Here is a 16838-nt window from a genome sequence, read left to right as displayed (position 1 = left end):
CCCCAAGGTCTGGAACAGTCTGCCAGCGGAGGTGGTTCAAGCACCTACATTGAACACCTTCAAGAGTAAATTGGATGCTTACCTTGCTGGGATCCTATAACCCCAGCTGACTTCCTGCCCCTTGGGCAGAGGGCTGGACTCGATGATCTCCCGAGGTCCCTTCCAGCCCTGAAGTCTATGAAATCTATGAAATCTGAGTGTTTCAGGAAAGACAGTTGAGAACCATTTTTCATTGTTCTGATCTATTAAGACCAGTGGTGCTAATTGTGGATAAGTTGCAATTAATTAAGAATTTTACAAATCAAGCCACCAGTCTAGATTAGTACAACCATTCCTTAACAGTTTTGTCACTTAAAATATTTTTCTTTCAGAGCAAAAGCATGTCTGTCTTGCGTGTGAAAACGCAGCAGCAGCACTAATGCACAAATGGAAAATTCTCAGCCAAGACTGATATTCCAGCCTTAATTCATCCCACGACGTATGACGTACACATGCTATACATTCATATCAGTACATGATACTTCATACTACGTTTTAAATATGATAGAGATTTGAATGGAATATTGACGTTAAATGTGGATCTCCCACTCATATGTTATTAGAGGAGGGGGGATGGATATGGTTATTCCTGAAAAGTCTTCAATTTTATTCAGGATTGTGAATCTCTGTTATTATTAGCATATGACTTGTGTGAATGAAGGACCATGTTCCATAAAATTACCTGTCTGTAAAGATGTGCCCCATGTTGAGAGTACACTTTGGAAATTCTCAAATTACTTGACATACTGGTAGCTTTTTCATTATCTTGCTATTGTTTGTCAATATTTAACAGGTGGGGATTAAAACATGCACCACATTAAGTTACTTTACTGTACCTGAGATTTGACACAATTTGTTTTGTTGGAAAGATTTGGAAATCTCATTTGAAAAGGGAGAATAATGGGGAAGAAGGTCTGGTTCATGTGCAAATACTTGAAGTAGAATGGGTTAGATTCTAATACCCTTATTTGCACTAAATAGCTTCTTGTAGCCTGTTCTTCCTACCAGGAGTCAATTCAGCCTCTTGATGAAGAAAATGTGACAGAATCTAACCTCTAATGAAACAGAGGGAGAAGGAAGATTTTGCTAACAGTTTTGAACTTTGCTTTTGCTGATCAAGTTTTTTTGTTTGTTTGTTTGTTTTTAATCTCTCCTTGTTTCTAGACTTTCTGTACTCTAGAAAATCATTGTTGTGAATACATGACTAACTCCCTGGTTTGTTTTGTCTTAGTCACATTGATCAAACAACTACATGGCAAGATCCCAGAAAGGCCATGCTTTCCCAGATGAACGTGACAGCCCCCACCAGTCCTCCAGTTCAACCGAACATAATGAATTCAGCATCAGGTAAGAAAAAAATCAGTATCTGTAAGAGCCATTGATGCATTTGTACCACTTTTCTGCTTTTAATGTTTTAAGGAACTGGATGTATGTTAATTCCTTCTGACTTAATTCACATTTAATCTGTTCGCTGTTGTGGCCAACTGGTTTTTCAGTCTACCTCCTAAATGCAGCTTCCTTCCACCTTCTTCTGAAGTGAGTTTGTGGTGCAAGGTGCTCCCTCTTGTTGCTTAAAGCCTCATTTTTTCGATCGTCCCTGGACCTACTGCTCCAGAGCTCAGGCAGATTAACTTGATTTTATACTAACTTTTGGTAACTGATGCACTTTTCACCTTTTTGCTACTCCTGTCTCTTCTTCCTCATCTGAGCTCATGATTTATCTCCTCACTTCTCTTGCTATCTACTTTTCTGTTGTATGACCCCAAAAGAGGGAGCTTTCACGCATCTTTTGTTCATCTTATTAAACATGCTTAAATGCAAAAGATAAGCAGGCATGATTGAAACTGGGCTATTTGTGGTTGTGACTTCTAAAGGTGAGGCTAATGAAGCCGTTGTCTTGAGTTTCTTCTGGCCTGGCTGTGGTGCTGCATTCAGTGAGGCAAAAGAAGAGAGACCTTGGTTGGATTTAAGGCAGTCATTACTCTGAATGTAGTTACAGTCTTGGTATTTCTCTGATTTGAAAGAGTAATATAAATTAGTGATCATATTTTCCAGAACAACAATAGACAATCAACAGCTGTGTAATCATGATGCTGCAGGATTGTCTTTGGCAACTTCAAAAGAATAGGGAATGGGGCCACTCCCACTATCACACCCTCAATTTATTCATCTCCTTGCTTACACCAGAGAGCTAGATGTTTACTGCTTGAGCATTCACAGTCCTGTGTTCTGTTTGCAAGATATATTTAAAAACTTTGCGTTGCTGTCATTACAGGATTACGATGAAAGGGATTTTGATGTCCGATAAATGGACATGCAAGACAGATTTGGAATAAAACTGATAATTGATTACACACTACCTTTTAAAATTAGCAAAACCAGTTTGTAACCCAGGGTTTATGGAGGATCTAAAAAAGGCAGCCTTTAAACTTGCTCAGTCAACATTCAAGGAGAATTTTAGTGTTCAGTGTCAAATGAGCAAAATCCAAATGAAAAACAAAAGTAAGTTAGTAAGTAATTTTACTCCAGTTACCTACCTGTGGAAAATGTAGGGGGAGATTTGGAGCTAGTGTACAATGGTGTCTTAATGTGTAATGCAAGTCTATAAATCAAAATAATTTTGAATTTTCTTATCTTAGGCTATGTGTTTTAAATTGATTTTCAGTAAAAGAAAAAATCTCTCATTCTGCCTCAAAAGTCTGATTTTTTTGATAAATTATGAAAAATGATTACTGATAAGCCAATACAAGTTTTTCTGTGTGAATTACAAAGATTTTCATCACTTTGTCCTTTTTGTTTTATCATCTATCTATCATGCTTTGGAAATGAGATGCAAAGTAAACATGTACATCAGTTGTAGTAGTGTAATGTTTAGCTCTTGAATTTCACCTGTAGAGCTAATAGTTTTTTGTGTTTAACAAGTTTTCTGTGAACGAAAAGAACTCTAGAACGCCATACATTACATATTGACTCTTTCTGATACATGACTGATTTAATATACTCATTGCAAATGTTGTCAATAGATTTGTTTTCTACCCAACTTACATACTTTGTTACTTATGTGTTCTGTTACTTTGTTGAGTATGTGGTAATTTTTGTTTTTTATTTTCTTAAATATCTTCTTAAATAACGGAGCATAATTCAAAGAATTGAATTGACCACTTGTTGATTGTGCAGCATTGTGCAAGTATTGTGCAGCAACTGGTTTAATGGGATTTTTACCTCTGGGTGCTGTCATAATATCATAATATTTTTTACTGCTGGCAATAATGAACTTTAATTTTTTAACTGTCCTAATTGAAATTCTTATGCTTAGGAATTGCTCTGTAAGGCTAGGAAGAAGAGTTGAGTTTCTTGATGCCAGAAGTTGAGATTTTCTGATGTAAATGTATTTGTCAGTGGAATGTACTTTGCTGTCTTGAAAGATTTCATGGACAATTTTGGAGAAATTACAAAATATAGTTATCATGGCACCTGAAGGTAGTCAATTTACAAATAAGTTTCTGGGTTATTACAAAAAGGAGACTTCTTGCCTCTATACAGTTAATTTTTATGTAACCCACACATCATATTGATTTCAGATCTTCACAACTAGCATTGCTCCAGAGTGTCAGTATAAACTACAGAATATCAGACGTCGCTGAGGGGTAACAAAAAAAAATCAAAGAACGAGGTTCAGGGGGTGTTTCAGGAGGTTGGATGTTTTGTTTTTTGGATTTTTTTTCTGGATTAAATTAGGAATTAAAGTGGAGAAACGGGAGATGAATAGAGCAGGGGAAGTTTGGGGGGTTTTTTAAGTTGCAGGATAATGCTGCCCACTGCAAATAGGGTGAAATGGGAGAGAGAACTGAAGATGGAAAGCTTAAGTAGGGATGGTAATGTGGTATGTTAGGCCAAAAGAAGAAACGTTTAAACTGAAATCTAAAATAGGAAGCCAGGAGTGAGTTTTTTAGGAACCCCATACACTGAAGGCATTAAAAGTAGATTAGACAAAAGAACTAGACTGTACATTGTAAGGCGTAATTCTGCAGTAGACAAGCAATTGACTGGATGCCCTACAGGCTTTTTTCATCTTTTCCCCTTATGATTTTTGAATGAACCATTCATTGACTGTTTGAAAGTATACTTAGCCAGCTATGTTTTATTCTCTGCTGGAGAAAACTGGTGTTTTCATCTTAATGTATTTATATATGCAAAGCTGCTGCTTGCCTCAGATCTCAATACTCTTTTGAAAGATTGTTAGGCATATATAGCCTTACTCTTGCTGATATGGGCTTGCTGCGAGGAGCCTCCCTACATACCTAGGACCATAGAGGTGAGGAGGGAGGCTGCTCTATTAAAAGGTAGGATTTTCTATTTCAGGATCCTATATCAAATAGGATTTAATAAAGTTATTGACAATTTCCCACCTTATCACCATGGGTGGAAAGTAATAACTTGCTTTTTATGTTGCGTGTTCAATAGAAAAGATGTTTTTAACACTGAGCCACTTAAATAGAGTTCTATAAGAAACAGTTCTTAACTTTGGCTAGTCTTTTGTTAAAATGATATAAGGTGACTGAGTTTCTTATTGAGATACAGAATAAATGTTTTAAAATAAGTATTCATGACTGTTTCTTGTGTGACTGCACTTGATACAATAATGGCATGAAAGAATTAGCACAAATATCCAGGTAACATAAGTGTATTTAAGTTTGTTGTATTTGTTTAAATTGTTTGCTTTCCCTTTTATGCTGAATTTTAGAGACATTACACATTTAATTTGGCAGTAGATTCTCTTTTTAGCTGTTTCCCATTCCCCCTCAGACTTGTTTGATGGAAGTTCTCTAATCTTACAGCTAATCATTCTGGATGGCTATTAGATGGGGTCAAAGTTGAGCACTGAAATGCTGCTGGGAAAAAGAGGAACAGTGAGAAGCGGGCGTGAAGTACAGTTCATAGCTCCTGGGGGAAAGATGACTGTACTAGTAAATGAGCTGAGGCATTGAACTGCAACCCCTCTGGAGTGCATACATTTCAACTCCGCTGCATTTTGAAGGTTCCTCCTGCTTATTATAGATTTAAATAAATACATCGAGATTTATTTACTTCTACTGTCTAGCTTAGGATGCCATACACTCTAAACAGTTGGTAATGTTAAATATGTTTACTTTTAAACCTTAAGCTGAAAAGAAGAAAGCGTCCATGGGTTGATTATCTATCATCCTGCATTTGAGAAGTTTTGTGATGAAATGTATTGACAGTTCACAGCTCTGAGAGAACTTTGGTCTACAGAGGATCTTGTGATAGAAGATCAGGGTTGGAAAAATATTGTGCTAGCTATTGTACAAGATTTCTCCAGGTCTTACGTGCTTTTTCCTATTTATTCAAGTCATGTTAGACCTTTTGGCCATTGAACATTCTGATATTAAGCACCAAAAAGATTTTCCATTGATTGGATTTTGTTGACTTGAATTGGAGGAGAAAAGTTTAGTTGTCATTTACTTGCAGATAAACTTTGCAGGTATTTTATATTGATATCTGCTTTAGGCAACTCTTTCAACTGGTCTTGCTTAAACTTGCCTTACTTAGTTTGTGTAGTTCATCTTTATGGTCTGTTTTCTCCCCTAAATTATCTATGTCCGTAATCTGTACTTCCTTATCAGTCAGATGCAAGTATGGATCTGTTTACCTCTACTTATCTGCATAATCCTTAGTAGAAATTAATCTGGTTTTTCTCTTGTGTGATCAGATTCTGTCTTAATTTAGTCTTTGTTTAAAATACCAAAAATTATAAGATGTTTCTCATTATACAGTATGTCTTGCATTGTTATTACTTCTTCCTGTAGCCTTCTTTTCTGCAGAGTTGTTGCCTAACCATTTCATTTGTCTGTCAGTTATATATTCTGTGCGTGTTTAGGCTGAGTTCTTTTGGACAGGGACACTCTTCTTTTAAAAAGAAGAAAAAGAAAAAAAGTTGTTCTCATTTAGTATGATGCCAGTGTTTTTAGTTATAAGTGTCCACACTTCATCAATACCCTCATACTTGGAACTATTTTTTTTTCTTCCTTTTTGAGAACATGTGCCTCATCTGGCTCTGGGACAACGTGATGGATGATAGTTGTTGCCTTGAATTTGGCTTTATAGGAATGCATGGTTTGAAGAGTTAGTGGAGAATATTGCACAGAGGTTACTGTTGGGGCAGGCTTCCCAAATAGTAACTTCATGACTACTGAGCAGTCCACCTGTGTCTCTAGACAGAAGTGAATTTCAGCCCATTAGTGCCAGCGTGAAGTAATTTAACAAAGCTGCTTGAGCCAGGCACTTTTCTTTTGCATTTATATCTGGCACAATGGAGCCACAGTGACGGTGGGGTGCTACTGGAATAAAAATAAAGATATATTTTTTTAAATTTCCAAAAATGAATAGTCTGTTCTACTTGAATTGGAGGCTTGTTAGCGGAGCACTTGGTAGTCACCCTCTCTCGAGATGATTGGGGTTATATTGCATGGGAGGAATGGAAGAAGAAGTGGGTTTCTCATGGCTGGCTGGCTGGAATAAAGATTGTCTAGTTTTGTTCTTACTCTTGAAATTTGTGGCGGATGCATAGAGACTTTTGTGTAGGCCCTCACTTTTATTGTTTAAATCCAAATGTTCTTCACTTAACTAAATGTGGGCCTCAACATTTGGCACTTCACAAATGTGTACATCTCCATCTCAAAGAGCTTTGCAGTCCACATAAAATATAGATGAAAGGGATGAGACAGTTGAAATCAGGAAAGCATATTCTTGTAGGAAAGTCCCTTTTCCACATCCTGTTGTTTGGGAATCTGGGGACTAGGGAAGATGCTCAGGGTTCCCATTTAAGCAGAGGCCGTGTTTTGTACTGGTGCGTGTTAGCTGATTGTTTGCTAAATGTAGACATACTGTGTGTGCCTACCTGTTGGGAGGGGAATTTAGCACCCCTCCCAATGCATTAGTGCTCTTTTTCTTTGTCTAGGTATTCAATTTTTGCCTTTCTTCCACTTCACCTTCTTTTTTTTTCTTCTTTTTCTTTTTATATATTTATTTATTGCCATATATCTGGAGAATTGTGTAGTCCATAACACTTTCATAGCAGATAAGGGCATGAAAAGTGTGTGGGGGGGTCTCATTCTGTACATTTTAACTCTGCTTCTGTCTTTGGAGGAGCAGTACAAGGACCCTTCAGCAGAATCGTGTCAGTTCTATACTGATGCTGAGCATTACTCACTGGAAGAAGTTCCTTTCTGATCTGATCGCGTTTCAGGTGCTAACACTGGTTTCATTATGGCAGGCTTGACTTATTGCTGGTTTTGTATTTTAAAATTCTTCTGTCTTATAGGGACCTTAGCAAATGGGGAAAAAAAGGCAAATATATTAAAGGATACAAGCAAGTTTATAAAATCAAACTCCAAGTCCTTACTAAAATTGTGGGAATGCTTTATAACTTAACTGTGTGGGGTTTTTTTTCCCATCCACCCCTTTTCTATCCTTACCTTAGGATTGTTAGACGGGAGCTTGAAACTATTTGTTTCATGTACTGGTTTATATGTAAAATGTTGGGATTTTTTTTTAATTAGAGCTATTTTCCAGCTGCACCAAACACGAGCCTACTATGAATTCCTTCCTTCTATATTGCAGGCCCACTCCCCGATGGATGGGAACAAGCTATGACCCAGGATGGAGAAATTTACTACATAAACCATAAGAACAAGACCACATCTTGGCTAGACCCAAGGCTTGACCCACGCTTTGGTAAAAGTTCATCTTGCCTCAGAATTTTTTTTTGGTTCACTTTTAGTTTCAGTTCACGTAGCAGTTTTCATCTTGTAAGCATACCTGAGCAACTTTTTTGCAGTAAAGTATTTTTTTTTAAATTATTATTTGAATCACACACTAAATCTTTTGAAAAACATAAGTATATATTTCTGTCATCTCTCATACATTATTCCTGGCACCAGACATTTAGGATTTTACCATATGGTTCAAATTCATACCTTATTCCTGGCACTAGAGATTTAGGGTTTTACCATATGGTTCAGAGGGCTCCCAAACTCCGCATTTCCAGAATTACTTAATAAACAAAGCTTTTAATCCCCACTTGCAATTAAAAAACTTTATACTGGATACAATTTTGATTCCATAACTCCTTTTATGCGCTCCTGAAGCAGTTGTTTTCTCACAGTAAACATATAATGCTAATTCAGTGCATTTGAAAGAAACACCAGCTTATAATTCCAGCTTGTCACAGTGATGATCATGAGAGAGCTTTCTTTTGTCACACCATATTGAGAGAAATGTTTAAGTTTGGTGGCATTATCCAAATTTCTTATTTGAGGCGTGAAAAATTCTAACAGTTACAGTGTTAGTGAGTAAAGAAGTAGTCAATTAAATTAAAATAACAAAGGGGCAATGAAGTGGACAGTTAGAGGAGCTATTCTTTCATGTTTTGTAATTTTTTTTTTGTTTGGTTGGCTGTTTTTTTTTTTTAAACTAATGCAATAAGAAGAGAATGTTGTAAAAGTTGCAATAAAATATTAACAAGTATTAATAATTCCAGAGCACAAAATATTCTGCAAACCCACAATGATAAGTTAGGTATACTATAGAAAAGGTTGATATGTATAGAATTTTTTTTTTCCTTTACAAAATTTTGCCACTGGTTTTAGTCTGTAAGTTTGAATAGGTGCATTAGTTGATTTGTTATCCTCATAATTCACTATTTTCAGTTTCTTTGGATGGATTTGTGAGGTATTTTTTCCAGAGCTATGGAAAAAACAGTATAAAGAGAGAGAGGGGGGATCATTGTGGTTTTCAAGCTTTAGTCTTGGACTCAGCGCAACTAAATGAAAACAGTGTGCAGATCACTGAGTAGGTCAGGCTGAGGGGATACAAAGCCTTTGAAGCTTTACAGGGGTTGACCTAACAACAACTGTGGGCCCCTTTTGGGAGAGGCATTAACTCCGTGAATGCCATATAAACACAATGCTGCAAAACTCAAATTCAACAGTGCATTTCTAAAATGGCTGTTCAAAACTCTTGAGCTTTTTTTTCTTTCTTTTCCTTTTGTAGCCCTGTGTTTTTAAACATAAATATCCATCTGCTCTTCAAAAAAAACTTTGCACGGTTGCAATTTGTTCATAAACTGCTAGTTGGCTTGTAGACAGGTTGAACCACTGTGCAATTTGAGTCAAAGGTGGGGCATACATGGGAAGCTGTCAGCTTTGGCAGATGTCCATGTTGGCTTTAACGCTCGCCTTCCGAGTTTCAGACCTGTTTGTGCGTTGCAAAACACCGTGCTAGTAAAGCACAACTTTGAATAAGGTTGAAACAGGAAGCTGTCATTTAGAAAAATAGTGTTACACTTTACAATGAAGAGAGACATGCCAATTATATTTCCCTGGGTAATCTCAGGAAATGTACTTTCCTCCGATTCTGTGTACCGGCTTACGGTTTTGAATGGTAAGAGCCTGGGTAGCCAGCTGGAATGAAAACCTGACGGGTGGAAGGGAAGCTTTTAAGTAACAAAGGTCATGAGTAAGACGCATGTCATTTCTAAGAACTAATTTCAACTCCTGTAAATAGTGCAGACTTAGCTGTGAGGGTACAACTACTTGTCTTGAGCATGTTGAAGTCCCATGAAATGTTAAGGCTGTGGCAGTTAAACTGAACGAGGTCAGAAATATCCAAAAGACTGCATACGGTTTTCTTGCTGCATAGTTTCCCTTTTTGGGCCCACTGTGTATGTGTATCCCAGACAGGCTTGAGTACATGCCAAGGCTTTTTATTTTGTGGTTGGACTTTTAATCTGTTCCAGGCCTTTTCAGTCAAAGAGCTCAAGTGTAACTGAAGGGGGCAGGAAAGAAAAAAGCATGTGGGCTCCTCTGATCTAGAGTGATGGCAAACAGAGACAAGCTGCTAGCTGCTGTTGAGCTTGAAGGAGTTTTCCTTGAAATCTGAAGTTGTACGTGTTGTATTGTGGTTTACATTTTTATCATCCGTGCCAAGAAAGTATAAAATCTTATTCTTGTTTCCTTCTCTCATCTGACCTTCTCAGGCCACTTCAGCACAGTACACACTATAGTTTTGTTGACAGAGCTAGCTCGTGCCTAGTGTTTATTTTACTTTATCATGTGCAGATTTTCACAAAATGTGTGCTGTGACTCTAAATAAAATTTGAGTGACTTAGAAGTTTACCTTTCAGTGATTAGTAGGAGTTGAAAATCCTGTTTATTTCTGAGGACTGCTATTAGGACAGCCTAATTTCAAAGAAGGGCTTCGTTTCCACGAGCCGTTGACTGGGAAAACTTGAAGCAAGCTATCCTTGATGAATTCATCTTTGGGTGCTCAGTATAAGGATAATTTTCTGTTTTGATTTTAAATGACATTAAGGAGGCGTTCAGAATTGTTTGATCATAGCTTTACAGATCCTGTCACCATGCAGGGTGAGAAACTATTGAAAACAGTGCAAACAAGCTCCTCGGACCCAGTGTTGTAGACCAGGAGGGGTGGAGGACCCCACCACTTGCCGCTGCTCAGTTCCTCTCCTGTCAGAGAGTCCATCTCTACTTCTCTGTAATTAAGTCTCCTCATCAGGTTGGGGTTTGATTTAAACAAAGTTCTGCTTTCTATTTAGCTCTTGAATAATATATAGTTGTCTTTGGGTGTTTCTCATTAATATGGCTGGAGTAAAGGATAGACTTAAAGAAAATATTCAGTTAGGCATACTGTCCCAAGTGTCTAGGCAGAGTGCATGCATTCGGTGGCTTTGAGACTTGTCCTGCATTTGAAAGGAGCGCAGTTTGAAGATTCTTCTCCTTCATTGGTCTTTCAATGAAATGTGGGCTTTGAGCAATGCCCCGGAGTTGAGTGGATCAGTTCTGTAATCAGAAAGTGCTAAAATAAACAGAACTGAAGATAGAAGAGCTGAGACTGGCCTAAAGCGTTTGAAGGATGGATTCGAGGTCTTCAGACCCATCTAATGCACTTGTGTTTTGTTGTACTCTGGATCTTGGCCCGCAGAAACTGGGTCAATAGCTTCTGAACCTAGTCATCAGCGTAGACCTGAATAAGGAGAATTGCCTATGTCTAAATCAGCAGTGTCGAAGATCTGGCCCGTGGGCCAGATCTGGTTCATGCAGCGATGCTGTCTGGCCCACAGTGTTGCCTGCTGCATCCAACACATGCTGGCCCTGGCCTAGCAGATGAAGCCTGTCTGGCATGGGCTGTACACAACGTGAGGCCAGTCTGAGCTGTGTGCTGCATGTGGCACCATCATCAAACTGGTCCTGAGTGCTGAATACAGGGGTGATCCAGACTGAATGCACATCCCAGAGCCAATCCAGCATGAGCTCCACATGCAGTGCATGCCCCAGACCAGCACTGTGTCCTGCATGTTAGTGCACACCCTGAACTGGCCCCATGCACTGCGTGCCACATGGGGCTGGGGCAGGTACCTGATACAGCGTACAGGGCTGAAAACAGCGTGCGTGCTGCAAGCAGTTTGCAAAACAGCCCACTGGCTAGATCCAGATGCCCGGCATATGCCCCTCATCTGGCCCGGCCCATAGGTCCCGGTGATTTTGACACCTGCTCTAAAGCAGTGGTGCTCAACCTTCTGGTCCTGTGGCGCCTGCAGGAGTGGCACAGGGCCACCCCCCAGGCCAGATCTTTCAGGCAGGGTCAGTCTGTGGGCTGGATTTGGTGAAGGCTTGGCACATGGGGTTGGTTCCCAGGTGTACTATAGCATGCTGGATCTGGCCCACAGCTGATCGAAATCTAAGAAACGGCTAGAAGGGGTGGATCTGATCTGGTCATATCTTGGCATAGGAAGTCATTCAAGACTGGACTGAAGGAATTAGACTTGTGATAGTAAGATCTTTTGCTCTAGCATGGAATCTGAAATAAAATGTGCTGTCAAGTCCTCTTTTCCTATTGTTCATGGCAGACTTTATTTCACAGAGAATATTCTGTTACTGTCTTCTGCACCAAAATCCCTGCCCTTCCTCCCCCCCCCTTCCAATTTTTAAATTACATTTCCACAGCAGAGGAGAAAAGCCTATGAAGAATAATGCTGAAGCTGTTGGGATATAAGTTTTCTGGCAAAGATGCTTCTCATTCTGGCCATCTGAGGTGTCTGTTGCCAGGGAGTTGCTTGTGCCTAGGAGTTTGGGAAACCTGAAGAGGAATGTTGTGCATTAGAAAGCTCGTCTAACTCTCTCCCAGCTATGCAGTTGGTCCAGTAAACGATACCACCCTAAGAAATCCTTGCCTCTAGGATTTGGGGCTCAACCCCTTCTTTGTTTCCATTCTTTGAGGAGGCTATTACAGCAAGAAGGATATTGTATTGACCATTGCTTTTTAAGTCCCTTTTTCAAAATGGTGCCCACATTTTTTGACCAGTGAATGGTGCAGGGCTAGTTTGGGCCCTATGCCGCTTGAACACAGCTGGGATCAGCTGGGTACCACCTCTACCCGGTTAGAGACTGATCCTGCTTTCCAGATCCTGATTCCAGCTGGGCAGGGTCTGCGCACCAAGATTGGGCTCCATGCCACTCTGTGCGTCCAATATAATGTGCAAGCTGTGGCCTGCAGAGCAGCCGACTGGATCTGGGAGCTACCCCTGCTGTAAACCATCAAAGAAGTGCACGTGCTTGCTGGCTCATTCTAATTCTCAATGCAGGGCCCCCAAATTCTTTCTGTCTTGCTCTTCAAAAAAGTTCATCACTTGTTTTTGACAGGAACCTTGTCTCTGGTAATATCTATTTTAGCCCGCAGCTGTCAGGACTCTATCCTGAAATATAAGAAAAGGTACTTCGCTTTTGAGACTATCAATCCGTTACCATAGATGCATGACAAAACTGGAAGAATGGAAAGCAATTAGACATCAGCTATCAGTCTATCAGTACCTTATTTCAGAAATCCTAATACCAGCCTTCATCCTCTTGTGTGTCCCATTTTACAGAAGTCTACATCAGGGTATGTATTTCTGTACCATGAGTGAGAAAAGCAGTAGTCTTTTGATTTTGGGATTTTCCATGTTCGTTTTCCTTCAATCTGTGATTTTAAAAGTTTGCTAAAGCTTTGCATTCTTTATAATCTTTCCTTTTGCTTTCCTCTGATTTCCTACCCCCTCCCCCGGATGCAAATTTGTCATGTTGAATTAGGCCTCTGCTGCTTTGCCGTATTTTACATCATAGTTTCATAGTTTCTAGGGTCGGAAGGGACCTGAGTAGATCATCTAGTCTGATCCCCTGCCATGGCAGGAAAGATTACTGGGGTCCAACGACCCCAGCAAGGTGTTCATCTAACCTCCTCTTAAAGACCCCCCAGGGTAGGAGCCAGCACAACTTCTCTTGGAAGTTGGTTCCAGATCCTAGCCGACCTGACGGTGAGGTCGCGCCTCCTCATATCTAGCCTAAATCTTCCCTCTGCCAGCTTGTGATCATTATTCCTGGTCACTCCTGGCAGTGCTCGGGGGAACAGGGACTTCCCCAATGCCTGCTGATCCCCCCCTGACTAGTTTGTAACAGGCCACTAGATCCCCCCTCAGCCTTCTCTTGTGGCTCAAATTGATCAGATGCAGAAATCATTCTCCCATAGTACAGACAAAAATAAAAGGAAAGAATAAACATTTATCACCTACAAACACAGCAAAATTTCCCTGCCTTACAAAAACCATCCCAGACTTGACAATAATGAAAGCAACAGGCAATTGTGCAAGAGTAGAAAATAAGAAAAAAGGACTCCAATTAGCTACATCAAGGCACCAGAACAAAGAACATCTTTACCACAGAGAAGCAAACATTTAAAGGAAGTCACCTTTAATAAGGGTTTATTAAATTTTAAAGTGACAAGAAAGTACTCGACTAGGTATAACAGATAGTGAGAGATCTCAGATTCACAAAGGTGCTGTCTTGCACCACTTTAACTATCCTGATATAAGAGTATATCCTGAGTATTGAAGTGGTTTTATACTATTCCTTTAGGAAAACTTTGTGTTGCTGTCTTTATGCTATCCAGCCCTTAATGAACATACAGTTATATAAACCGGTATAATTGTTTAGGCTTACAAAAAGAAATGACAGCTCTGCCATTAAAAAATGTGAGTAGATCAGGCTATTTCTCCTCTGCAGCAGTTTTTTGTAGAAGGGTTAACTTAAAATTAGCATCAACTGTATGTTTATCTTTTATCTTCTGACTAGCTCTGTCTGTTTTCAAGTTATGTTATTTTTAGAATAAGGATGCAGCATGTACTTTTATGTAAATTTTTGTGCCAGCGTGATACTACTAAACTTATTGATGGCTTGCATTGGATTTTGGAAGTCTTGCTTATTTCAACTATTTTTGTTGGGTTTATGGTATATAAAGAAACGCTTTTGCCTCTGAAAAATGTAGATATTAAAGGCAAATTATAATTTTAAAAATGTATATAATCATCTAGCTTCCTAAAACTTTTAATGAAGAGCAAACTGTCTAGCCTGTCTTCTGGCCTGGATTGATATAGTTCATGTCCAGACATTCAGTTTCTATCAGGAAATTCAGTGTTCTCCTGGGAGAAACCATAAGAGCACAGATTTACAAGATTTTTCTTCTGGAGCAGAAATGGTATTCTGAGGTGGGGGAAAAAACACTGACCCCAACCAAGCAGAAGCTGTTCTGAGGAGAAGGTCAGCTTGCTCTGAACATGGCAGGGGAGGGTAAGCTCTGGGTACTGGGGACAGGGTCTTGCAAGTCTGAGCATGAGGTGGGGGGCATGAGCTGTGAAGGCACCCACATATAGGGAGGCAGGGGTGCGTCTCTCCAAGTCCAGAGGAGGTGGGGTTTAGCTGCTTTGGTTCCAGAATGGGGGGAACCCACCCAAGAAGACCCTTGCCTACCTGACCAGACCTTAACCCACGTGACTAGACCCACACCCTGTGAGCATTTCCCACCCCCACCGCCTTGCCCGCCACATCCAATGTGCAACTAGATAGGGGATCCCTCACCAGGATCCTCTCTCAAAGCACTATGCAAGTGCAGAATCCATTGGCTTGTAGGAGAGGGGTAGGGATGTGTTGCAGGCAGTTGGAGAAGTTGACATGCCTATTACAGCCAAGACAGCAGGTAAGTTCTGATCCTCTTTGAGCCATACAGGGGGAGAGCCTGGAATTGCTAAGGGGGACATGGTCTCCTGGGGCAGCCAGCTAGTTAGCATTGCCCTGCGTGCTTAGCTGCTGTCAGCACTCTTCAGCAACCAGGGGAGCCTGCAGAGCACACTGGGATTGCCTGCACACAGACCCCCTAGCTGGACGGCGTTGGCAGCCCAGGCTCGGCTTCACACCCTACACAGTGGTACAATGCTCTCCCGCTGGTTTTTTTCTCCCAGGGGAACAAAACTGGGAGAATTCTTCTGGATTAGTTGAAAATATGTATGCAGCCGTAGAAAGCAACATCTGATAGTTAAGTGCACAAGGGACACTGAAGACAACTACTACTGTTGTATAACAGAGAATGTTTTATTAATTCAGCACTGGCATAATTTTGAGAACAATTTAAGAGGAATGCATTTTGCCAGTTCCTTGTTCAGGAACTACACTGATTTTCTCCAGTGAAAACCTGGCTCTCTACTTCTGGTAAACATACCTTTTTCAAACAATGTAGGACTTAGTCTAAGACAACTGAAGAGGCCTGTTTTTCCTTATACCTATTTTATGCCTTTATCTAGTAATAAGCTCTTCTGATGTCCTGGAATATTCTGGAAAGTACCAGCATTTCTTGGAGGCATGTGTTTCTATAGATATTAGAGTAAGAGCTAATGTGTCTTAATTGACTTTAACTTAATACTCAATTTCGGTTTAAAGCAGTACAGAAACCATTTTTTATTTTGAGTTTTTTTTCTAACCTGGATTGATATTGCACAGTTCAGAAATGTTTATTGTATCAGCTTGTGCTTGCTTCTGAATCTTGTATTTAAAATAGTTCTACTGCTAATTATGTAAAAAAAGTAGTATATAAGAATGATATTTAAGTTAGTGGTCTGGATGTAGGCTGTACAATTACTCTTCATTACTGTCCATTGTTCTGTAGAAAACAAAACTGCAAGTTAATGAATTAATTGCAGCAGCATTTTAGTTTCAAGTGAAGTAGGAATAAGAGGGTGGCCAGTTGTTGATACTGTAGACTCTAGGAACTTGGGCTCATAGCATTGTGCTTCTGTGTTTTAGGATACAAAAGGGGCAGTTCTTAATTGATGTTTTGTTTTGTTTTTTTTTGCAAACAGTAGTAGCCTTCTTTAAAGACGACTAAAATTCCAAAGACCTGCCTATGTTAATTTCATATTTTTGAAATATCAGTTGCCTCAGTAACAGAACAAAAAACCTAATCTCTTTTTAATATAAACAAGAATGAGATATGTAAAGTTTGTAATCTATAGTTGTAGACAAATTGTAATACTAAGGTACATACTAAGAGAATTTGAAAAAAAGAAAAAAAAGAAATCAACCAAGTACTTAAAGCTGGAATGGGCACTGCTTGTGTCAGGTTTAATAGCAGATTTGCAGTAACGAGGTGAACCTAAATGTCAGTCTGCATCCAGTTTCTCCCCAGTTTCTGGGATTCTCAGGTTCATCTCCAAGCATGTTTGCAGGTAGTGGGATTATTTGATTGTGCTCATTTTCTCTTGATGTTCATAACTGTCACGGAGCGGGGGCCTGCGAGTGGCCATGAGCTCGCTAGTGCCCCCTGCCGTGTCAATTAAGGTGACCCAGCACCCTCTTCTCACCTGCCACGTCTTTGATCTTATGAGTTCAGTAAGGGAG

At 39.7% G+C, this 16838-nt stretch overlaps 1 protein-coding gene across 1 annotated transcript in view; it reads left to right on the top strand.

Annotated features, from left to right (window-relative positions):
• YAP1 (Yes associated protein 1) overlaps positions 1 to 16838 on the top strand; it is a 127239-nt gene that overhangs the window by 67967 nt on the left and 42434 nt on the right. The window contains exons 2-3 of the mRNA XM_019528535.1: positions 1271 to 1386; positions 7681 to 7794. Of these exons, the coding sequence (XP_019384080.1) occupies positions 1271 to 1386; positions 7681 to 7794 (230 nt within the window). The remainder of the gene's footprint in view (positions 1 to 1270; positions 1387 to 7680; positions 7795 to 16838) is intronic.

The sequence above is a fragment of the Crocodylus porosus genome, unplaced genomic scaffold, assembly GCF_001723895.1.
Source record: "Crocodylus porosus isolate Cpor-Errol unplaced genomic scaffold, CroPor_comp1, whole genome shotgun sequence".
NCBI lineage: Eukaryota > Metazoa > Chordata > Crocodylia > Crocodylidae > Crocodylus > Crocodylus porosus.
The sequence above is the reverse complement of the archived record's forward strand: the minus strand, read 5'-3'. Positions and strand labels throughout refer to the sequence as shown.